This window comes from Pelodiscus sinensis, chromosome 11 (assembly GCF_052426305.1).
Source record: "Pelodiscus sinensis isolate ZL-2025 chromosome 11, ASM5242630v1, whole genome shotgun sequence".
Taxonomy (NCBI): domain Eukaryota; kingdom Metazoa; phylum Chordata; order Testudines; family Trionychidae; genus Pelodiscus; species Pelodiscus sinensis.
The window spans coordinates 14067739-14092669 of NC_143062.1; the positions used below are offsets into that span (position 1 = coordinate 14067739).

Genomic DNA, 24931 nt, shown 5'->3' on the forward strand with positions numbered 1-24931 from the left:
AGACTCCACTACTTCCCTAGGTAACCCATTCCAGTGCTTCACCACTCTCCTAGTGAAATAGTTTTTCCTAATATCTAACCTGGACCTCTCCCACCTCATGATACCATCTATATGTTTTGTTAGTCTATAAAGTGCTACCAGACTATTTGTTGTTTTTTAAGTGTATCCTGTACAGACTAACTCGGCTACCCCCTGAAGCATCTGATATAAGTTGTACTTTATGCCATATGCATTAGATAAATTAGTGAATATGGATGAAGTGTCCCATGCAAAATAGCAATCAAAAAGTTCAAGCCATTCTTAGTTGTTTTAGGCAACAAGATAACTTTCAAAGTGTTTGTAGGTACTGTTTTGATCAGCACCAAAATATTAAAATTATACCCATGTTTTGAGGTCTGCCCCTGCAGCTATATCTATGGAGATATACCCATTTCATAGAGCTGGAAAGGACCTTAAGAGGTCATCAAGTCCAGGCCCCTGTTCTCATGGCAGGACCAAGTACCATCCCTGGCAGATTTGCCCCAGATCCCTCATTGGTCCCCTCAAGGATTGAATTCACAACCCTGGGTTTAGCAGGCCAATGCGCAAACCACTGAGCTATCTCTCCCCCCTCTTATACCTGTCTTTCTCTCTACCTAGTGATACACTCTCTGTTTAACACAGGCCTCTCACCTATTCTGCATCGTCTTCTAAGGAGGAGGCAGTTCAGGTCCCAATTGCTGTCTTGTAGATCTCAATCTTCAGGTGGTCTCCAGGATCCTCCTTTCTCTTCTTTGGTTTAAGGGAAATGAAAGGAATTATGGGGATTAGGAAGGAAGGAAAAGCTCTGTTAAAGACACTTCCTCCTGTGATAGTCCTCACATAGTCTCACAAGTCTCAGAGGGATAGCCATGTGAGCCTATAGCTAGAAAAACATAAAAAACAATGAATAGTCCTGTAGCACCTTAGAGACTATCCAAAATATATAGACAGTATCATGAGCTTTCTTGGGCACAACACACTTCTTCAGACATGGTTGTGCCCATGAAAGCTCATTATAGGATATAGGCTGTGTCTACACTGGCATGAATTTCCGGAACTGCTTAAAACGGAATACTATTCCGTTTTAAGTTTTTCTGGAAAAGGAGCATCTACATTGGCAGGCTGCTTTTCCGGAAAAGCCCTTTTTCCAGAAAAGCATCTGTGGCCAATGTAGACGCGCTTTTCCGGAAAAGAGCCCCGATTGTCATTTTCGCGATTGGGGCTTTTTTCCGGAAAAGACTACTGGGCTGTCTACACTGGCCCTTTTCCGGAACAGTGTTCTGGAATAAGGACTTATGCCAGAGCGGGAGCAGAATAGTTTTTCCGGAATAGCGGCTGATTTTGTACAGTACAGTGTCGTTGCTTTTCCGGAAATTCAAGGGCCAGTGTAGACAGCTCGCAGCTTATTCCGGAAAAGCGGCTGATTTTCCAGAATAAGTGGCCCAATGTAGACACAGCCATACAGTTTAAGTATCTGCAGAACTTGCTTTTAAGAAGTATGAAGTCATTTCTCAGAAATTGCTTATTTACCCTAGAGAAAATTTTCACATCCTCACCCAGGGGTGATGGCTGGAGAATACAGAACACAGAGGAAACATTATAAACACTTTTTTTCCGATGCTCAACTCAACAAATTGCTGTTGTTAGTCTCATAGGCCCTATTGTACCTTGAATAGCTTCTTAGTGACACACATACTGTATTTCAGGAGAAAGTAATATGATATAAAACATAGCATAGCCAAAATGTATATTCCTCTTCCTCCTAACTTTAAAATTCAATATCATATAGTAAGTTATGGAGTATTTATGAGAAATCTAAAGGACAGGAACTGAGTGATTTTTAATAATGTTGAAACCAGCCATAGTGTGAGCTAATGAATGACATTTTTCAAAAACTCTGTGCACCATTTTGCATGTTATGCTGTAGCATACCTACTTCATTATAATATCCTGAAAGCTTGTATGGTGATGTAAATAAGCTCTGCTTCCTACAAGAGCAGTATTATTTATGGGGGTGTATATGCCAGTTTGAATTCCAAATGATTGTTGATACCCCTTTAGAGAATTTCATTGAAATGAACATTTAGATCAGAAGGAAGTGTGTGAGGGAAAAGCCCATACTGTGTCTTTTCACAAGGCATAATTGTCCCAGAAGGTGAGCATTTTGACTGTGTCTTGAAACAGAAATCTAAATAAATATTCTATTGGCCACTTAAGAGATTTGCTTCTGAAATAAGCCTGTGTGTCCTGGAATGACATACCACTATTATAAAATGCATCTACATTATTATAAAAAGGGAAATAAAATCTTGGTACATACATTTTCAAAAAAGATAATATATCAATTCAAAATTAGTTTTTGGACAGATTTGTGGTTACAGAGTTGACATCAGTCAATGAGAACTGGATTTGCAAATGTCAGGTACAGATATATATGTAGTTGAAATAGTAGGAAGTCCTAATAAACTATTTAAAACTTTTTTCTTCAGAAATAATTTTAAATAACTATAAACCCAAACACATTAAGGCTAGAAGAAACAATTCTGATCACCCTTTCTGACTGACTATATAATACAGGCCAAAGAATTTCACTCACTAATTCCAGCCTCAAGCCCAGTAATGTGGTATTGAAAGACATCCAGGCCAGGTCTACACTAGACCAGGAAGGTCAGCTTAAGGTACACAGCTCCAGCTACGTAAAGTGCATAGCTGGAGTTGGTTAACTGTAAGCTGAGCCTTGGCGGCATCCATACTGTGGGAGGCTGATGGGAGCAAATGCTCCCATCAGCTTCCCTTACTCCTTGCAAAAGGAGGAGTACCAGGCACTGGCTGGAGCTGCCCTCAGTGTTTGATTTACAGATCTGTACTAGACCCACTAAATCAAGTGCCAGAAGATCAACCTTCAGAGCATCGATCATCTGGTAAGTATAGATCTGTCCCAGTTTTCATCTAAAGACTTCAGTCTACCACATACATGGCTGATCTATTCCAATGATTAGGGACAAAGACCTTTGTTGTTACAACATAAGAACGGCCATATTGGGTCAGACCAAAGGTCCATATAGCAAAGTATCCTGTCTTCTGACAGTGGCCAATGCCAGATGCCCCAGAGGGAGTGAACAGAACAGGTAATCATAAAGTGATCCCTCTTATGTCATCTATTTCCAGACCCTGACAAACAGAGGTTAGGAGCACCATTCCACCCCATCCTGACTAATAGCTATTGCTGGACCTATCCTCCATGAATGTATCTAGTTCTTTTTTAACCCTGTTGAGGTCCTGGTCTTCACAACATCTTCTAGCAAGGAGTTCCACAGGTTGACTGTGCGCTGTGTGAAGAAAAACTTCCTTTTGTTTATTTTAAACCTGCTACCTATAAATTTCATTTTGTGACCCCTAGTTCTTATGTTATGGGAACAAGTAAATAACTTTTCCTTATTCACTTTTTCCACCACCAGTCATGATTTTATAAACCTCTATCAAACTCCCGCTTAGTCTCCTCTTTCTAAGATGAAAAGTCCCAGTCTTTTTAATCTCTCTTCATATGGGACCAGTTCCAAACCCTAATTATTTTTGTTGCCTTTTTCTGAACCTTTTCCCATGCCAATATATAGTTTTTGAAATGAGGTGATAACCATCTGTATGCAGTATTCAAGATGCAGTATTCAACATAGTTTAAAGCAAGGTCTCAGTTTGGTTGTAGCAGGACAATGGGATGTGCCTGGAATTCGATTGTTTCTCATAAAATGGAAAGGGAGAGGTCTGGCAGGGGGGACAGTTATATTGCAGAATGACCAGAGGGGAGCAGCAAGCAGCCGGATATAGCAACCAGGGCAGCTATAACCCCATTGAGCCAGAAGGAAGCAGGGGTGGAGAAAGGAAGAGCTAGCTACTGTATATTTCAGAGAGTTTGTCTATTTGTATGTCTGTTTGTCTGTGTGTCTCTGTCCCCCAACTGGGCAACATGAATCCCTCTCCCAGCTGAGCCCACTGCAGCTGTAGTGACCATGAACAGGCATTTCTCACCTTGCCCTAAGCTGCTGTGGTAAGAGAGGGTTGGGACTGTCCCCTCTGCATCAGGGCAGCCTGCATATGGAATCCCTCATCCCCAGTCCCATCTCAGAGGAATGATTTAAATTAAGAAAAACAAAACTTACTTGAAAACAAGCAGTCCTGTTTTCTCTGACAAAATCTACTTCGTCAGATGAAATGATCTGGAGCTCCATTCAAGATCATTTCATCTGAAAAAGTGGGTTTTGCCCACAAAAGTTCATGATACTGTGTGTGTGTGTGTGTGTGTGTGTGTGTGTGTGTGTGTGTGTGTGTGTGTGTGTGTGTGTGTGTGTGTGTTTGTTAGTCTCGAAGGGTACAGATACACAGCAGCGTTATTTAAGAATAACTGATGTTATTCCAAAATAACAAAATGCGTGACTACACTATAAGCCTTTATTCTGAAATAATGTTGAGCTGGAGGACTTCTTACTTTGACTCATGGTGACCGTCATTTCATGTGTAGTAAGGGAAGTCTAAGGAAGAGTGCTCTTCCTTTGACTTCCTGCTGTGTAGATAGTGCCAAAAGCTAAAATATGCTATTTTGACTTAAATTACGTGATTGACATAGCTGAAGTTGTGTAGCTTATTCTGACTTTAGCTCTGCTGTGTAGGTGCCACAGGACTTAAGGTGCCACAGGACTATGCATTTTTAAAGTTACAGACTAACATGGATATCCCTCTGAGACTTTACAGCTTATTTGAGTTAAGAATTCAAGCAATGACAGTTAAATCTTCTAGTGTACAATAAAATTTAATATTAGTTACATTTCCACTTTAATTTTTATATTACTAAGAGTACATTTTATCTGGGTTGAGAAATTGAGTTTAAACATGGATACAAAAAGTATCTATTCACAGACTCACAGACCCCAAGGTCAGAAGGGACCATTATGATCATCTAGTCTGACCCCCTGCACAACGCAGGCCACAGAATCTCACCCACCCACTCCTGGAATAATCCTCTCACCTATATCTCAGATATTGAAGTCCTCAGATGGTTTAAAGACCCCAAGATGCAGAGAATCCTCCAGCTGTGATCCGTGACCCATGCTATAAAGGAAGGCGAAAAACCTCTAGGGCCTCTGCCAATCTACCCTGGAGGAAAATTCCTTCCCGACCCCAAATATGGCGATCAGCTGAACCCTGAGCATGTGGGCAAGACTCCAGCCAGACACCCAGGAAAAGTTCTCTATTCCTTTCCTTAGAATGACATGCTTGTCACTTACTACTATTAGACATCAACCTCTGACCCCAATGTTAGCCCAAAACCATAGTAATGTAAAAATGCTTATTATAATAAATGATATTTAATAAAATGGTTTTCAGTGGTCCAAGTTCATGACATACATAAAAGTGGCTTTCCTGTCGATTCTAGTGCTTTCTTTGGATTCAAAAACAATCCAGTCCATGGCTCTATTGATCTTTATACAGGCAGTGAATTCAGGTGTTGTAAGCTTAGATTGTGTCTGAATGTAAATGCTCTGAATTTGGATGTGGCAAGACAGATAGGGGTCAGTCATATGAGGTTCTGACCACTATCTGCAAAGTGCTAGTGCCCTCTGCCCCAATTAATGTCAACCACAGTGAAAAGTGTTCAACACTTCTTAGTATTTAGCCCCCAATACACTTTCACTCCATTTCTAGATCCATATATTTTTGATAATGCTTCATTCTTGGGAGTTGAATGCATTTGATAGTAGGGTTATCAGATATTTTAGTGTACATTCACTTGCTCATAGGCTTCATCACTACAGTGCCCTAAATGATTTTGCTAGGGGTTTGAATTCATGAGGTGAACGCATACTGGGAATTTTCTAAACATCTTGCTTAGCAGAGACCTTTAGCACAAAGAAGCAATAATATTAACTTGAAATGAGTTTTCCTGTGATACTATCTTAGCCCTGGTCTATACTAGGAAGGTATTTAGAAATAACTCCCCTTATTTTGAAATAACAATTGGAGCATCCACACTACCGAACCTGTTATTTCAAAATAAAGGGCTGGTTATTTCAGAATAATAACTCCTGCTTCCCATGAGGAATAATGCTTATTTTGAAATGGTTATTTATGGAGGCTCAGCTGCTGCTATTTGGAAACAATTGGCCTCCAGAGGCCTCTGACAGCTGCACTTGTGGCTGCTCTGGCCCCACTGCTCCCTTTCTCCTGCAGAGCCTTTAAAGCCACAGGCTGCAGGAAAAGGGCCTGTGGCACATGCAGACGTCTGCCAGCCCCGTGCCACACTACAACAGCACAGGAGCCATGGCCATGTCCCACCCCAGCGTTCCCTCTGAACTTCCTGTGCCTGCCAGCACTCCCACAGCACCTTCAGCTTGCCCTGGCCAGGGACACAGGAGAGCGCTGGCCAGAACTGGTGCAGAGATCCTGGATCTCATCAAGGTCCGGGGCAAGGAGACTAACTGCCAGGATCGCTGTACCAGAAGGCACAACACTGAGCTCTACTGCTGCCAGATTGACAGAGAAGGGACACACACGGACCTTCGACCAGGCCTGCATGAAAATTAAAGAGCTCAGGCAGGCCTACAGTAAGGCCAGTGAGCAATGAGGATGCTCTGGGGCAGCACTGCATGTGCTGCTACTATGAACAGCTCCTGGGAGGGGGGCCAGTCATCTCACCCCCATCATCATCAAGTCCGACAAGGACATCAGCCTCCATGAGGAGGTTGTGGAGAATGACAAGAAGGAGGAGGAAGAGGCCAGCCAGTCAACCATGCCTGAAAGCCAGGAGCTGTTTCTCACCCTGGAGCCAATCCTCCCATCCCAGGATGTCTCCTAGTGTCGGGGAAGGCACTTGAGGTGTGCCCTATAACTTTCCCTATACACTCATAGGGACAAGTTGCAGGCTGTGAGGGGCTGCACACTCCTCGCTTGACCTCCTCAGTCTGGGGATCACACAACAGCCTGTGCACATGGGTGCACATGAAGCGCCCGTCTGGAGCACTCAGCCCCATGATTCTCTCCCTCAGTCCTTCTCACAAGGTTCCTGGAGAGGCCTGCCGAAGCAACAAATGGCCTTGCTCAAAGCACATTGCCATTGTCTGAACTGAGACCTTCAGTGTCAGCCCAGCGATTAGGGCTCGGCTTCATGCATAGCGTCTCCTTGGATGACTGCCCTTATAACTTTTCTTCAAAGCTGGGTCAGCTGCAAGCATGGCGCGTCCACCACCTCCCAGGCCATCCTCCCAACTCTGCAGGATCCACCAGAGAAAGAGAACCCTCAAAGACCTGCTGTGGGACCAGACGGCCTGCCTTCAGTTTCTCATTCGGGGGCTCGATGACAAATGCCAGGAGTGAGTCACTGACCAGGAGAAGCACCAGACTGATTGGAAGCAATGGAAGGCTGCCTGGGAGCATATGTTAAGCCAGCACAAGGCCATGTGCTCCTCCCTCACCTTGGTGAACCACCAGCCACCTCCCTGCCCCCACCCTGGCTTCTCCTCCTAGCCCCTCCATGGGCCACTAGGTCCCCCGAACATGGGGCAGAGGAATCCCCAGGGCAGCCAAGTCTTCCAGAACTGACTGAGGCAGGCACCACTCCCAGCCCCACCTCTTATCCCCCCCACCCTCTGATTCCTCCCCCATTCCAGGTTCTTTCCCCAGTTTCTCCTGTTTTATTTCCCCCAAATAAACAGAGTTGTTCGTTCAAAAAAAGGCTTTTTTACTTGTTCTGCAGGGAAGTGAGGAAAGTAGAAAGGAGGGTAGAGGAAGGAAAGAGTGGAGGGGGCGGGGCAAAGGCACACAGGGGCAATGCAGGGACCCTTTGTGGAAAGGTCGGGGGAGATTCTCACAGGTGGCCTGGGCAGAAATTCTTCCTCGAGGCCTCCAGATGAGCACAGTTACTTCATCATAGAAGGCTATCAGGTTAGTCAGACATGACTTGCTCTTGGTGAATCCATGTTGATTATTCCTGATCACTTTCCCTTCATCCAGGTGCTTCAAAATGGATTCTTTAAGGATCCCCTCCATAATTTTTCCGGGGACTGAGGTAAGGCTGACTGGTCTGTAGTTCCCTGGATTGTCCTTCTTCCCCTTTTAAAAGATGGGCACTACATTTGCCTTTTCCCAATTGTCCGGGACTTCCCCCAATTGCCACGAATTTTCAAAGGTAATGGCCAAAGGCTCTTCAATCACATCAGCCAACTCCCTCAGCACCCTTACATACATTAGCTCCGCCCCCAAGGATTTCTACGGGTCCAGCTTTTCTAAATAGTTCTTAACCTGTTCTTTCTCCACTGAGGGCTGGGAGCTAAACTTCTCTGTGAAAACAGAGGTGAAAAAAACATTGAGCACATCAGCTTTTCCCATATCATCTGACATTAGAATCCCTCCCTGTACAGGGGCTCCCCCCTCATGAGCGCTCCTTGGTGGCCAGACCTCTATCCAGCTGTTTTCCGGAATGGAGTCTGTTGCTGTCCCATTCTCTGGGCCACTTCCCTGGGAAGTGGCTCTGTCCAGCCCTTTTTCTTGGGGATTTGTGGTCTATCCAGGGTTCTGCAAGGTATTGCTGAACTCTATCCAGGGTTCTGCAAGGTGTTGCTGTTTGCTAATGGCTAGTCTTCTGCTGTTTGCTAATGGCTAATCAGCTGTTTGTCCGCTCAGCGCGCTAGTCTGGACGCTCCCCTGCCGACATCAAAGCCCTTTGTCGGCAGCCCCGGTAAACCTCATCCCACGAGGAATAACGGGGCTGCCGACAAAGGGCTTTGATGTCGGCAGGGGAGCGTCCAGACTAGCGCACTGAGCGGACAAACAGCTGATCAGCTGTTTGTCGGCTCAGCGCGGCAGCCATGTAAATTTAAATGAAGCCGCGATCATTTAAATCGCGGCTTCATTTGCCTTTGCCTATGTGTCTAATCTACATGCCTCTGACGACAGAGGCATGTAGTCTAGACACAGCCCTACTGTCCTCCCAGTAAGTCCTTAGGTCTGCCTGGGTCAAGCTTCAGCAAGAAACTGCCAGCCCCTGGCCCAGTAGTTTCTTTTATACCAGCTTGCTAGGCCTCGATTGGCTACTGGAGAAGCAGCCACTCTAGTCCTCTTGGAGTATGTCTTTTCTGCTCCTCTGCCTGGGGCAAGGGTAGGGTGCAGCAAGGCCTCCAGCCTCCAGTAAGCCATCAGTTTGGGGATAGTAAACTGAGGTTCAAAGGGGCTTTACCTGGAGAAGTGTCCAGATCGCTCTTAACAATCGAGACATGAAATTTGTCCCCTGGTCCATCAGGATATCAGTAGGAAGGCCAACCCAAGATAAAAGGTGTACGAGCTCAGTGGCCATGCTTTGTGCCCTTACTGAGCACAAGAGGATTGCTTCTGGATAGCGTGTGGCATAGTCTGTGACGACCAGAATGTGCTGATGTCCCCAGGCACTTTTCTCGAGAGAACCCACAATGACAACTCCTATTCTTTCAAAGAGCATACCTACAAGGGGCAAAGGTATCAGGGGAGCCCACCTTGAACCCTTTGGTGCTACTAGGTGACAGTCTGGAGAAGATGCGCAAAAGTTAGAAGCTTCCTTATGGATTCCTGTCCAGAAGAATTGAAGCAACAGGCAGTTCTCCCAACCAAGATGGGACAAATGCAGAACTTCTCTTCAGGCCTCTCAAGGCACCAGGAGTTGGTAACAGATCTCCCCCGTGTTTGGATCCTTTTCAGCTCAATAGAGCAGGTCACTCCTGAGCTCAAAGTAGGGAAACTAGAAGGCCGAAGCCTCTTGGGTAACCATCCCATCGATTACTGCAATCTGGGATTATAACTCCCTTAGGGTTTCATCTTCCTTCTGTCTTCAGATGAAGTTATATGGGCTAGTTAAATATTCCAGATCTACCTTTTGAAGAGGAACCTTGTTTCTGCCTTGGTCAAGCTCCAGCTAAGAACTGCCAAGCCCTGGCCCATAAGCTCCTTTTATACCAGTTTGCTGGGCAACCAAAATGATTAGGGGCTGGAGCACATGACCTGTGAGGAGAAGCTGAGGGATTTGGGCTTATTTGGTCTGCAGAAGAGAAGAGTGAGGGGGGATTTGAGCCTTCCACTTCCTGAAGGGAGGTTCCAAAGAGGATGGAGAAAGGCTGTTCTCAGTGGTGACGGATGGCAGAACATGGAGCAATGGTCTCAAGTTATAGTAGAGGAGGTATGGGTTGGATATTAGGAAAAACTATTTCACTAGGAGGGTGGTAAAGTACTAGAATAGGGTTACCTAGGGAGGTGGTGGAACCTCCATTCCTAGAAGTTTTTAAGTCTCGGCTTGCAAAGCCCTGGCTGGGTTGATTTAGCTGGGATTGGTCCTGCCTTGGGTAGGGGGCTGGACTTGACGACCTCCTGAGGTCTCCTCCAGCTCTATGATTCTATGATTCTATTGGCTGCCGAAGAAGCAGCCACTCTAGACTACTTGAAGGATCTTTTTTCTGCTCTTCTCCCTGGGGAAGGGTGCCGCAAGGCTTCCAGCCTCTAGCAGGGGATGTCAGGCCTAGTCCATCCTGTCAAACACCCCCATTTAGTAAGGGTCCTACACCTTCCCAGACCACATTCTTTTTGTTAACATGCCTGTAAAAACCTTTCCTATTACCTTTCACATTCCTTGTTTGCTGCAATTCCAATTGTACTTTGGCCTTTGTCATTACACCCCTGCATGCTTGAACAATATATATATACTCTTCCCTAATCATCTGTCCAAGTTTCCACTTCTTGTAAGCTTCCTTTTTGTGTTTAAGCTTGCCAGAAATTTCACTGTTAAGCCAATCAGATCACCTACCATATTTGCTTTTCTTAGTGCACATTGGGATGGTTAGTTCCAGCACCTTCAATAAGGCTTCTTTGAAATACAGCCAGCTCTCTTGGATTTCTTTCCCCCTCATATTACATCACAACAAACTACAACTTTACTTCTGAGGTTCTTGATTTTCTACTGTGCTATTTTTTTCCAGAAAATCTGAGTTAAAAAATCACTGAAACCATTGATATGTACTTGCAACTTTAAGCCAGTGTGAACAAGATTTTTTGAGAAACAATGTATGTAATATCATTAGAACTCATCTGAAGAATGGATATATTAATTGTAAATAATTTTTAAAAAATAACTGCAATGTATTTATTTCATCCTTACAAATTAATACATTTTAATTAAAAATGTATTTAGTAATGCATCATCTGGGAGGAACAAAGAATGAAGCAATGGTGTTCTTGATGGATCAAAAGGAACATTCCATGCTGAAACCTGTAGTCTTGGCAGGCCGCACATACATGTTAACTCTTAAGTTGACTGCAAACTACTCCTTTTTATTAAAAAGCAGCAGCAGCTTTTGGGGGTTTGGACAAGATGAGAAAGAGGCCCTCAGTTTAGGTATTCCTGTGTTTTGATTTGGTTGGTTTTTTTCATAAATTCTATTTTTATCTTTAGGAATTTCTCAATTTTTAAATATGGCAAATAGAACACTTAGAAAATATTATCAACGTATATAGATACATATTGTACTGTGTCTGCAGGTCCCAGAAGCCATAAGAAAGTGCCAGCGAGCTGGAATTACAGTCCGCATGGTCACTGGGGACAACATCAATACAGCTCGTGCCATTGCAATAAAGTGTGGAATTATTCATCCAGGAGAAGACTTTCTCTGCATAGAGGGAAAGGAGTTTAACAGAAGGATCCGGAATGAGAAGGGAGAGGTAACTCATGAATTGAGAATAAAGTCACTTTTTCTGATGTTATGTTTCATAAACCATAGTGATGGATGGAGAAACATGCTGTGTTTCTCTTCCATTGTAATTTCCTTCACTTCAGTAGACAATGACCAGCCCAGCAGTCTGACCAGAGGGATGGGTCAACTTCCAACACTGCTCCTTTGTTATTTCAAATCTCTCTGATAACCTGGCATGTTACATTTAACTTCTCTGAGAGTTATCTAGTCAGTGTCACTATCATATTAGTACTAACCCTGTTCAGCTTTTTTCTAAACCATGATATTAGACTGATTTAAAAAAAGTAAAAATTCAAAAAAGTTCTTAAACATACCCTAACAACAAACAACCCCCCAAAATCCCAACAGCAAGGGTCCCTAGCAACTGGCAGCCATTCCGATTCAGCCTCCACAAGTGCTGTTCCTTAACCAGAGCTCTGAGCTCTCAGAGCAAGTCTCATATACAGTGTAACTCTTTCCCTCTCAGATGAGACAACAGAAATGGTTACACCCAAGTAAAGCTGCTGAGATAACATAAGGGTAGAACTGTCCCAGACAATGGGGTTTGCTTGTGAGAACACTGACGCTACGTCTACACTACATGCTTCTTCCGCAAGAAGTCTTTTGCACAAGAGTTTTTGTGCAAAAACGTCTTGCGCAAGAGCACGTCCACACCTCAAAGCTCATTGCAAAAGCAATGTGCTTTTGCTCAAGAGAGTGTCCACACTGCATGGATGGATGCTCTTACACAAGAAAGCTCTGATGGCCATTCACAGAATGGCCATCAGAGCACCTGTGCTTTTTCCCATAGGGGTAAAGCCCCTCTGGAGCTTTTCTTGCACCCCTCTGGAGCATCCACACTTGCATTTTTGCACAAGAACTCTTGCACAAAAGAGAGTTATGCCTCGTAAAAGGAGGTTTACCTATGGCAGAGAAAGCCCTCTCTTCTGCCATTTAACTGTTGATTTTCTTGCGCAAAAGCACATTTGAGATGTGAATGGTCCACGGGTTTTTGCACAGAAACAGCTGTTTTTGCGCAAAAACCTTGCAGTGTAGACGTAGGCTTCGGGAATAATCAGCAGATCTTATTCTCTTAAGGCTACATCTACACTGCCACCTTTTTTTGCAGAAGAGGCAATGCAAATGAAGCACTAATTAGCAACCTCTCATGCTTCATTTGCATAATCTCTTCCGATGCTTTTTGCGCAAGAGGTTTTTGAGCAAAAACTAGCAGTGTAAACAGGTCTGTTTTGTGCAATAATCCCCTTTTGCACAAGATCCTTATGCCTCAAAAAAGAAAGTATACAGATCTTGTGCAAAAGGGTGTTTTTGCACAAAACGGACCTGACTACACTGCTTGTTTTTGCGCAAAAACCTCTTGTGCAAAAAGCCTTAGGCAGAGATTATTCAAATGAAGCGTGAGAAGTTTCTAATGAGCGCTTCATTAGCATACTCTCTGCCAGCAAAAGAGGCAGTGTAGACGTAGCCAGACTGATGACGTGGGAGATAGTGAATCCAGCTGGATTACCAGAGCCCAGCTACCGTTCGCAAGGCTAGCAAATAGAAATACCTTTCTACTTGAAGGCTGAGCCTATTGATTCTGGGAGCTTTTGAGACACTCCAAACATAGAACTCCACCAGACTACTTTTAGACTCACATTCTGAAGTGCAGGACTATGTAGCACTTTAAAGACTAACAAGATGGTTTATTAGATGATGAGCTTTCGTGGGCCAGACCCACTTCCTCAGATCAAATAGTGGAAGAAAATAGTGACTATTTTCTTCCACTATTTGATCTGAGGAAGTGGGTCTGACCCACGAAAGCTCATCATCTAATAAACCATCTTGTTAGTCTTTAAAGTGCTACATAGTCCTGTATTTTGTTTCAGCTACACCAGACTAACACGGCTACATTTCTATCACTATTCTGAAGTGCAGCATTCTGTAAGACAAATGTCCTTAAACTGTGCAAGACTATTTGGGGGAACATGACTAGGCCAGAGCTAGGCCATATAGCAGCGAGGAGGGAGTGCTATGCAGCTGTGCTTCTGGCCTCATGCCTGTGGCTCCATGCCCAAGACTCTGCTGTCAGTCTCATCTTAGCCCCATCTGTGACCCTATCCTTGACTCCCTTATCTCTGTCTGTGCCACCCCCTATCATCCCCTTGAACAACGTTCCCTCTCCTGGCCCCATCTGTGGAAGGGTGTGGAGAATAGTAAGGAAGGAGCATGATCCTGAAAACTCTGGAAAGTCAATAAAAGTGCTACTGTGGTGAATCCCATCTACTTCAGCCAGCAGTCAAGGCAATTCAGGAAAAGAATATGGGGAACTCAGTGTTTCATGGCCCTCCCTTCCCTGCCAGTGGTTTTGGAAAAAGGTAGCTCCTGATTGCCAGCATAGGGACTGACTGATTTTCCTTTCATACCAGTTTTGAGTGTGAAAAGTATAAAACTTTGCAAACAGGAAAACATCTCTCCAGATTTGCTTATGACAGAAGGATTGCTTTATTATTTGCAGATTGAGCAAGAACGAATTGACAAGATCTGGCCAAAACTACGAGTACTTGCTCGTTCATCTCCCACTGACAAGCACACTTTAGTGAAAGGTGAGTGCACATAATCTCTCTGTGGGGGAGGGGGGGTGTATTTATAATAGCCATGGTTGTCTAATAGTGCTGTACTTATTTTTAGTATTACAGTCCTGACCCGCAGCAATATGCTATAGGTAAGGTAGAGTGAAGGGAGAAAGAGAAAGGAGGAGGAGCAGCAAGATCTAGCTGTGTTATTTCTCCAGTCATAGTTGTTTCACTCATTAGGTTTGTGCTAGAAACTTTAGCTAGTACAGCAGTGTTGGTTAGGCAAAAGCCCAGATATAAATGCAGTTATACCACCATAATATGGTTTTGTGGGGATAGCTTTTTAGTTTGAGAAAGCTACAACAGCAAAAGGTGCTCTTTTGTTTCTGTAAATTGCAGGCCCGCTAATGGGGGAGAGGGCAAAGGGAGCAACTGCCTTGGGGACTGATGATTCTAAAGGGCGAGGGCTCCCAGATGCTGCTGCTGCCATAGCAACAGTTGCATTGCCCAGACCCCCAGGCCCTTTAAACCACCACTGCAGTGCAGCATTGCGCTCTCTGAGGCTATGTCTAGACTAATAAATACATACATTAGTTTATTCGGCATAGTTTATTCAGCTCTGCACTTACAGAAGAGATGGGGCCTCAGGCAGAAAGGGCGGCGCTGGAGCAGCCAGCCCTCAGTGCCACCTGGAGTGCAGTGCAATGCCTCCCCGCTCTTAGAGACACTCAGGGTATGTCTAGACTACATGGCTCCGTCGACAGAGCCATGTAAATTAGTTTATTCGGCATAGTCAAAGTCATAGTTAAATAATCCCCGCTTCATTAAAATAAACATGGCCTCTGCGCTGTACTGACGATCAGCTGATCCGGCACAGCACAGCAGTCTAGACGTGGTGCGGTCGACAAAGGAAGCCTTCGTCGACCGCTCCGGTGTGCCTCGTGAAACGAGCTTCCTTTGTCGACCGCACCACGTCTAGACTGCTGTGCTGTGCTGGATCAGCTGATCGTCAGTACAGCGCGGAGGCCATGTTTATTTTAATGAAGCGGGGATTATTTAACTATGACTTTGACTATGCCGAATAAACTAATTTACATGGCTCTGTCGACGGAGCCATGTAGTCTAGACATACCCTGAGTGTCTCTAAGAGCGGGGAGGCATTGCACTGCACTCCAGGTGGCACTGAGGGCTGGCTGCTCCAGCGCCGCCCTTTCTGCCTGAGGCCCCATCTCTTCTGTAAGTGCAGAGCCAACCATCCCCCACCTTTCCCATGGACATCCCCCACTTGGGGACCAGTGCCTTCCTTGGTGTGAAATCTGAATCTGTTGGTCTTGGGATTCCACTCCAACGACTATGTCAGGCTGTGAAGATGGAGGGCTATGATATGAGCTGGTATACATGCGCTGCAAAGTGTTATTGGTTACTCTGATTTAATCTTTGTTGAACTATTTCCAGATTCTGAGTGAGAAATAGCTGCTCATGCTATCATTTTAATTTGGCTGTGTTAATAGCCAAAGTGATAATATTGGAACTTTGAAAAGCATCTAAATGACTTTGAGGAGCATAAACCCCACTGAAAATTAATGTGATGTGTGCTTCTAGGTCACTTAGGTGCTTTTTGAAATGATCTCTTAAAGGCCTGACTGTGGCTTGAAGAGAATTCTCCTGAGATAGAAATTGAAGTTGAGAACTATAGACTATCTTCTGAAGACCCCTGCATCACCCACCCACCCCTATTCCTGGCATAGGAGATGTGACACAAGTGGGAATGCAGCATGATGCATACTCTGGGCTTCACCTCTGCCTGAGAGAAGATGGACACAAGTTATGCGAGGTATTGATTAGGCCCCCAGAACTGCCCAAAATTGGAAGGAGACAAAGGCAGTTTTAAGCCCTCTCAAGTACTGTGCTGCGCTTCTGAGATGCAAGACATAATTTTGCCTTAGTGCCTAATAAGGGGAAGGAATAGCTCGGTGGTTTGAACATTGGCCTGTTAAACCTAGCATTGTGAGTTCAATCCTTGTGGAGACCATTTGGGGCAAAAAGTTGTCAGGGATGGTACTTGGTCCTGCTGTGAAGGTGGTAACTAGACTCAATGACCTTTCAAGGTCCCTTTTAGCTCTAGGAGATAGCTCTAAATTCTAATTGGAAACATATACTGTGAGTGTTATAAAGTAAATAAATCATTACATAGCCTTTGGTGAGTGAATCACAAGGAAAATGAAACCATCAGAGTTGAAGAGTGGTAATTAACAAGATTTGCCATATGTATAATATGCAATTTTGAAAGAAATATTCTTTTGCAGAATGCCTTATATAACTGGTATTGCTGGTAATGTTTTATAGAGGAAGATGAGGCCAAATGAAAAAGCAATTAAATATCCAGTGCAGTTTAAGAGCAGCTCTTCATTGCTGTGAATTTTTAAAGAACATTTTAAGGATCCTTAAAAGTTACAGGAAATTATTTAAATGTTCATTAGTTCTGGTCCTCTTGCTGCGAAGTATATGTTTCTCAGTCACTTGAGGGACAGAGAGAGTTTTTCTTCTTTGATTCATTAGGTTTGGTTTAAGGCTAAAAACACACATACATGTTTGTTATTAATTTTTCATGGCAGAGAGCTGCTAGAGGGAGAATGCACTTTTTTTATTTCACTGCTACAGTCCTGCCCAGAAAAAAATCATTTTTATTATGCATTTGTGATATTTTGTAATGTGAGACTCAGAAAGACTTTGGTTCATATTGCAAGTTGGAAAGACACTGTGTTGCTAAAAAAGCTGCTACAAAGCACTGGATTGTTTAGATTCCAAAATTAGTTTGAGAAGTTATTTCTTGGATGTGAAGATTTCAGTCCTCTGGGCATATTGATTAGGGCTGTATTTACCAGGTGATGCTGCACCCAAGAGCAGAAGTGTGGGGAGCCAGGAGTGACCCCTTGCACATAGAGGCAGCTGGGAGCCTCATATGCAGGGGGGCTGGGAGCAGAAGCTGCCTGCCTCCTCCCCCCTCCCTCACGTAGCGCTGCTGGCTCCTGCTTCCAGCCCTGGGGTGGGGTGGGATGGGATCCTGCTTAATGGGTTAACCAGTGGGGTGGGGTGGGATGGGATGGGATCCTGCTTAATGGGTTAACCAGTTAAACCTTCGGTTTAATCAGTTATCTGATTAACCAGGATTTTACATCCCTGGTATCTGTGTGTGTGCGCGTGTATTTTATAATATGTATTCTGTATGTAATATGTAACAGCCCCACCATGCTTTGAGGCTACCCTTTAAGGCAGCAATGGGCAACTACAAATAATGAGTGGCCCACATGAGTGGCCCTCCATCTCAGTGGTGCTGGGAAGCAGGGGGAGGAGTAGGAAGGGTGGGGCTCCGGTGTCTCGGTGCAAAAGGGGCATGTGAGGGAGGTGGCCAACAGGGAGTCCGTGGGCTGCAGGTGGATCCTCACCCTTCCTACTCCTCCCCCTGCTTCCCAGCACTTCAAATCAGTGGATTCGTGCTCTGTTCCTGCTCCTCCCACTCCCTTCCAGAGCGTGAATAGCGGCAAACATCTGGTTCACAGCATTCAAGCTCTGGGAGGGAGGAGAAAGAATGGGGCCAGCGCATGAACCAGTGGATTTGTGGTGCTCCAAAAGTGCTGAAAGGGAGGAGGAGGAGGAGGAAGTGTGCAGGTCTGGTGCCTCAGTGCATGAGATGTGTGGGGAAGAGGACATACAGTGGATCTGTGGGCAACAGGTGGAGTCCCAGAGGCCCACATGTGGCTCGCAAGCTGCAAGTTGGTCATCACTGCTTTTAGGTCTTACTCTTGTAATAGGATGTTCACAAACAGATGTCTGCTCCAGTCCTGTTGAAATCAATGCATAGGCTCAGGTATCTGCATCTAGTGATCTGACTGCAAGATAAGAGTCATCTTCTTTTCTGTTTCATTCTAACAGTATGTCATTTTTCTATTGGCGCATCAGCCACTTCAATATCATAATTCTGCCTGAAAATGTACCTTGTTTGCAAGTTACTCTCATCCCCTCCGCCCCAAGGGCCCAATTTTGTACATACTTTAACTCATAACTTTTTACATGTAAATAGTCCATGGATCTACTTATATGAGTGCATGTTTGCAGGGTCCAGGTTCCAAGGTTAACATAACTGAAAAAAGATAGAGGAAAAAACATTTTCTATAGTTTATCAGTATACTTCTGGATTTGCAAATACTTTTCTAAACAGTCAGTTTTACTGTTCTCTTTCTATTCAGTCACTTTCTGCTTTTACATCTGAGAGTCATTCACACAGCAACACAGTAGAAAAAAATGTGATTGTAAAGCCACAAACATTGGCAGTGGGCTTCATAGGAAGAAGGGTTTTAACTGAAACTAATTTTAACTGTTTTTAAATTACTTTATTTCATGTTTATTTTTAAGTAAAAGCTCCAAATTATTATTTTTACTATCCAAGAGCCTGTGCAAGTTCAAAAGTTAGGAAATGTATATAAATTGTAAAGGTTGAAATGCACTGAACAAATACTTTTAGAGCTATTAAAATTGCTTGTATTAAATTTGTAAAAGAAATTAAAATAAATATGTATAGAGTGATCAAGCATAAATCATACTTATATTCGAGTTTATCTTGAATCTTCCTATTTATAGCTTTCCTTGTCTCTCACTGTTTTCAGTTTATTTGTAGACATGGGAAGGGATAACTAACTCCCGATTTGTTCTGTTCCTTGAAAGCAAACAATATTTTATAGATAGCTCTAACGGTGGCATTGCTAATGAGTTTCATTAACATAAAGTGGCATTTGTGTGCTGCAATAAAGTAAAACCTGAGGCTCTACTTGTTTGATCTAAGCAGTGGGTGGAAAGGAGTTTACTTGCAAATGAAATGGAAGACACACTTGCTGACTAATATTCTCTGTAATATGATCCAGAGGGCATTTGTAATGAAATGCACAGATACAAAATTGGTATCTCCACCTGCAAAAATGAGCCACAGATATCTGCAGATTTTCAAGGCTCTAAGCATTTGAACTAACAGCTCCTTGATGGTGGGGAGACATGTGAGTTCATATATTTCATTTTAAGTTGTATATAAGATCTTGTTGTCTTGTGTTGGATATAGTGACTGGCTATCACTACATACAACATAACTTCTTAGACAAATTGTGCTTAGTGGTTCAGGTCAGAGATATATAAGGGTATGTCGACACTAGCCCCTTAGTATGAACTAGGTGAAATCCTTGGTGAACTTAAGCACAAAAAGGAAGCTTACAAAAAGTGGAAACTTGGACAAATGACCAGGGAGGAGTTTAAAGGTATAGCTCAAGAACGCTGGGGGGTTATCAGGAAGGCGAAAGCGCAAATGGAATTGCGACTGGCTAAGGATGTGAAGGATAACAAGAAAGGGTTCTACAGGCATGTTAACAAGAGGAAGGTGATCAGAGTGGGTGTGCGGCCTCTAATGGATGAAGGAGGTAACCTAGTGACAGATGATGTGGGGAAAGCTGAAGTACTCAATGCTTTCTTTGCCTCTGTATTCACGGACAAGGTCGGCTCCTGGACTTCTGCGCTAAGTGACGCAAGATGGGATGAAGATGGACAGCCCGTGGTGGGTAAAGAACAGGTTAGGAACTATTTAGAAAAGCTAAAAGTACATAAATCCATAGGTCTGGACTTAGTGCATCCGAGGGTACTGAGGGAGTTGGCAAATGTCATTGAGGAGTCTTTGGCTATTATCTTTGAAAAGTCGTGGAGATCGGGAGAAATCACGGATGATTGGAAAAAGGCAAATGTAGTGCCCAGCTTCAAAAAAGGGAAGAAGGATGATCCAGGGAACTATAGGCCGGTCAGTCTTACCTCAGTTCCTGGAAAAATCATGAAAGGGATCCTTAAGGAATCCATTTTGAGGCACTTGGATGAGAGGAAAGTGATTAGGAATAGTCAGCATGGATTCACAAAGGGCAAGTTGTGCCTGACCAATCTGATTAGCTTCTATGATGAGGTAACTGGCTCGGTGGACATGGGGAAGTCAGTGGATGTTATATACCTTGACTTTAGCAAGGCTTTTGATACAGTCTCCCACAATATTCTTGCCAGCAAGTTAAGGGAATGTGGATTGGATAAATGGACGGTAAGATGGATAGAAAGATGGCTAGAAGGCTGGGCCCAGTGGGTAGTGATCAATGGCTCGATGTCAAGATGGCGGTCGGTTTCTAGAGGAGTGCCCCAAGGTTCGTTTCTAGGACCGGTTTTGTTCAATATCTTTATTAATGATCTGGGTGAGGGGATGGATTGCACCCTCAGCACGTTTGCGGATGAAACTAAGCTGGGGGGAGAGGTAGATACGCTTAAGGGCAGAGATAGGGTCCAGAATGACATAGACAAATTGGAGGATTGGGCCACAAGAAATCTGATGAGGTTCAACAAGGACAAGTGCAGAGTCCTGCACTTGGGACAGAAGAATCCCAAGCATAGTTACAAGCTGGGGACCAACTGGTTTAGTAGTAGTTCTGCAGAAAAGGACCTGGGGGTTACAGTGGATGAGAAGCTGGATATGAGTCAACAGTGTGCCCTTGTAGCCAAGAAGGCTAATGGCATATTAGGTTGCATTAAGAGGAGCATTACCAGCAGATCCAGAGATGTCATTATTCCCCTTTATTCAGCTTTGGTGAGGCCACATCTGGAGTATTGTGTCCAGTTCTGGGCCCCCCACTACAAAAAGGATGTGGACGCATTGGAGAGGGTCCAGCAAAGGGCAACCAAAATGATTAGGGGGCTGGAGCATATGACTTATGAGGAGTGGCTGAGGGACTTGGGTCTGTTTAGTCTGCAGAAGCGAAGAGTGAGGGGGGATTTGATAGCAGCCTTCAACTTCCTGAAGGGAGGTTCCAAAGAGGATGGAGAGAGGCTGTTCTCAGTAGTGACAGATGGTAGAACAAGGAGCAATGGTCTCAAGTTGTGGTGGGGGAGGTCCAGGTTGGATATTAGGAAAAACTATTTCACTTGGAGGGTGGTGAAGCACTGGAATGGGTTACCTAGGGAATTAGTGGAGTCTCCATCCCTAGAGGTGTTTAAGTCTCGGCTTGACAAAGCCCTGGCCGGGTTGATTTAGTTGGGATTGGTCCTGCTTTGGGCTGGGGGTTGGACTTGATGACCTTCTGAGGTCTCTTTCAGTTCTATGATTCTATGACTCTATGACTCATTCCATGAGGAGTAACAGTTAATTTGAACTAAGGACTTAGTTCAAATTACCGTTTCACTGCTGCGTATAGCCGCGGGCAGTTACTTCGGACTAGTGGAATTTAAAAATAGCGACCGGACGGGAACATGCAAATAAAGCCCGGGATATTTAAATCCTGGGCTTCATTTGCAACTTCGAATGCCCACATTAACCTCGCTAGTTCGAACTAGGGGGCTAGTGTAGACATACCCTAAGAGGAGATAGGTTGGGTGGGAAACTGCATGAGTCTTGAAGTTCTTCTATGTCCAGTGGAGATGTATGTTAAAAATCTCTGTATAAGCAACTGACTGGACAAAACTTGATTACCATAAACTGCTACTCTAAAAGTGAGCATTTGAAATCAAAATATATTCTTACCACACCTCTAAACCAGTTCTCATTCAGGTTTCTGCCAGGTCCCATCCCTATTGGTATTCTTCACTGATCACTGTAACAGCCCTTATAAACATAGCACCATAAATAAGGTTCACATAAGTGGACTTTGCTCATCATCTTTTGTTTGTGTGTACATGTTTTTGTCCTTATGTTCCTTATACAAATACATTTATTATTAATTCTTTTTTCTTTATTTATTACAGGAAGACTTTTGCAAACCAGTTGATTTTGATTTTGTACTGAACAGGGCTCATGCTGGTCTCCTTTTGTAGGTCATTTCACAATCACTGGCTCACCACCAAAGATGCCCGACTGCCAGCTGTAGTGAGCTTCACTTTCAGCTGCATTGTTTTAGATGAATGTAGCTGTCCAGGCAGGTCATGAACACAGCATTGGTTTTTGCCCAAAGGGAGCTTTAAGCTGTAGACCAGAACCTTGACTGACTTTGTTAGTGAATGATTAACCAATAAAGGTTCTGAGGACTGGTCTGAGGAGCTGTCAGTGGCTGGGAAATGGTTTCCACTTTCAGTGCCAGGTACAGTTAATTTTAATAGTTTAATTTGGAAATTGATAAGAAAAGTATGTGGTAGGTACTGGTCTAAAATGAATTGTTAGTTTCCCAGGATTCCAGGATCTCAGGCTATCAGTAACTAGGATTAGCTCTATAAGTCCCCAATATTTGATGCTGCTTTGTCAAATAGAAGGCAGATGCCCTTAATGGAGGTAGGAATCAGTGTCCTCTAAGGCTTCTTCCAATATTTTGCTCCTTGGATCTGTCACTAGAAGGCATGTTTTCTAATTATTTAATCATTCTTCTGGCTCTTCTCTGAACCTTCTCCAGTTTTTCAACATCCCTTTGAATTGTGGGTACCAGAAAAGGACACGCTCTTCCAGCATTAGCCACACCAATGCCAAATGTAGAGGTGAAATAACCTCTCTACCAATCTAGAATCCCATTAATACATCCCAGGTTTGCATTAGTCCTTCTGGCCACAGTGTCACACTGTGAGCTCACGTAATATGCTTTTATGTGTAGTAATGCACTTAATAATGTTTACGTCTATAATGCAATCACTGCCATTTGACTTAGCACTCACAGAAAAGGACTAGACATTTCATGGAATCATAGAATCATAGAGCTGGAAGAGACCTTAAATGGTCATCAAGTCCAGCACCCTGCCCAAGGCAGGACCAATCCCAACTAAACCAACCCAGCCAGGGCTTTGTCAAGGCAAGACTTAAAAACCTCTAGGGATGGAGATTCCACCACCTTCCTGAGTAACCCATTCCAGGGCTTCACCACCCTCCTAGTGAAATAGTTTTTCCTAATGTCCAACCTACATCTCCCTCACTGTAACTTGAGACCATTGCTCCTTGTTCTGCCATCCGTCACTACTAAGAACAGCTTCTCTCCATCCTCTTTTGGAAGAAAAAATTAGAGGACTGGAGGGCCAAGTGTCAACCCTACACTCGATCAGAGAGGATGAAGACTTCCTCGATAGAAGGCAGCGTTTAATCCTTCAGGCACAGCAGGTGGAGAAGCCAGAGAGGGCAGTACGTGACCAGGAAGAGAACTGGCAGCATGTAACTTCTAGAAGGGGGAAAAGGCGAGCATTGGAATCCCCCAATGCTATAGAGGTAGGTAATCACTTTCAGGCTCTCTCCACAGGCTCTACAGTGCTGAATGCTTTGGAAGGTACCTCACAAGGAAGAAACTGGAAGGGGATACCATCTACTGGAAGGCATGGGATGCATAGTCCTAGGAATGGGGGTTCCACGGCCACCTCCCCCCCAAAAGAAAACGACGGGTGGTGGTGGTCGGAGACTCCCTCCTAAGAGGGACTGAGCTATCCATCTGCCATCTGGACCTGGAATCTCGAGAGGTGTGCTGCTTACCGGGAGCTCCCATTCATGATGTCACTGAAAGGCTTATCAAATTGATCAAACCTTCGGATCGCTACCCCTTCCTGATTCTCCACGTGGGAACTAACGATACGGCCAAGAATGACCTTGAGCGGATTACAACGGATTATGTAGCGCTGGGAAGAAGGATCCAAGAATTCGGAGCGCAAGTGGTGTTCTCGTCCATCCACCCTGTTGAAGGGAAAGGACTGGGCAGGGATCGTCAAATTGAGGACATAAATGCGTGGTTGTGTACGTGGTGTCGCAGAGAGGGCTTTGGTTTCTTCGACTATGGGACTCTGTTCCGAGCACAAGGATTGTTAGGAAGAGATGGGATCCACCTAACGAAGAGAGGAAGGAGCATCTTTGCGGGCAGCCTTGCAAATCTAGTGAGGACGGCTTTAAACTAGGTTCGTCGGGGGACAGCGACCAAACCCTGAGGGGAGTGAGAAAGTCGGATACACGGAAGAAATGCAGAGAGGAACGAGCAAGAAAGGAGGACCCCTGATTTGAATGGAGAAGATAGGGCGATCAACTGGTTACCTGAGGTGTTTGTACACGAATGCAAGAGGCCTGGGCAACAAACAGGAAGAACTGGAGGCCCTGGCCCAGTCCAAGAAATATGATTTAATTGGGATAACAGAGACTTGGTGGGATGACTTGCATGACTGGAGCGCTGTCATGGAAGAGTATAGACTGTTCAGGAAGAACAGGCAGGGGAGAAAAGGAGGCGGAGTTACACTATATGTAAGAGAGCACTACGATTGCTCTGAACTCCAGTATAAAGAGGGAGAAAAACCTGTTGAAAGTCTATGGGTTAAGTTTAAAGGAACAAACAACAGCAGTGATGTTGTGGTTGTTGTCTGCTACAGGCCACCGTATCAGGTAGATGAAGTAGATGAGGCTTTCTTCAGATAACTGAGAGAATTTTCCGGATTGCAGGCCCTGGTTCTCGTGGGGCACTTTAATTGCCCTGACATCTGTTGGGAAACCAATACGGCAATGCACAGGCAATCCAGAAAGTTTTTGGAGAATGTTGGGGATAACTTCTTGACACAAGTGCTGAAGGATCCGACCAGGGGCTGTGCACAGCG

General features: G+C 44.3%; 1 protein-coding gene across 18 annotated transcripts in view; it reads left to right on the plus strand.

Annotated features, from left to right (window-relative positions):
- The window catches only part of LOC102448489 (plasma membrane calcium-transporting ATPase 2), an 857866-nt gene that overhangs the window by 756879 nt on the left and 76056 nt on the right, over positions 1-24931 (plus strand). For all 18 annotated transcript variants that reach the window (XR_012906525.2, XR_012906526.2, XM_075939331.2 and 15 more), the window contains 2 exons: positions 11566-11745; positions 14275-14362. Coding sequence is in view for 16 of the 18 variants with exons in the window: in XM_075939331.2 (XP_075795446.1) it covers positions 11566-11745; positions 14275-14362 (268 nt within the window). In the remaining 2 variants the exon portion in view is untranslated. The remainder of the gene's footprint in view (positions 1-11565; positions 11746-14274; positions 14363-24931) is intronic.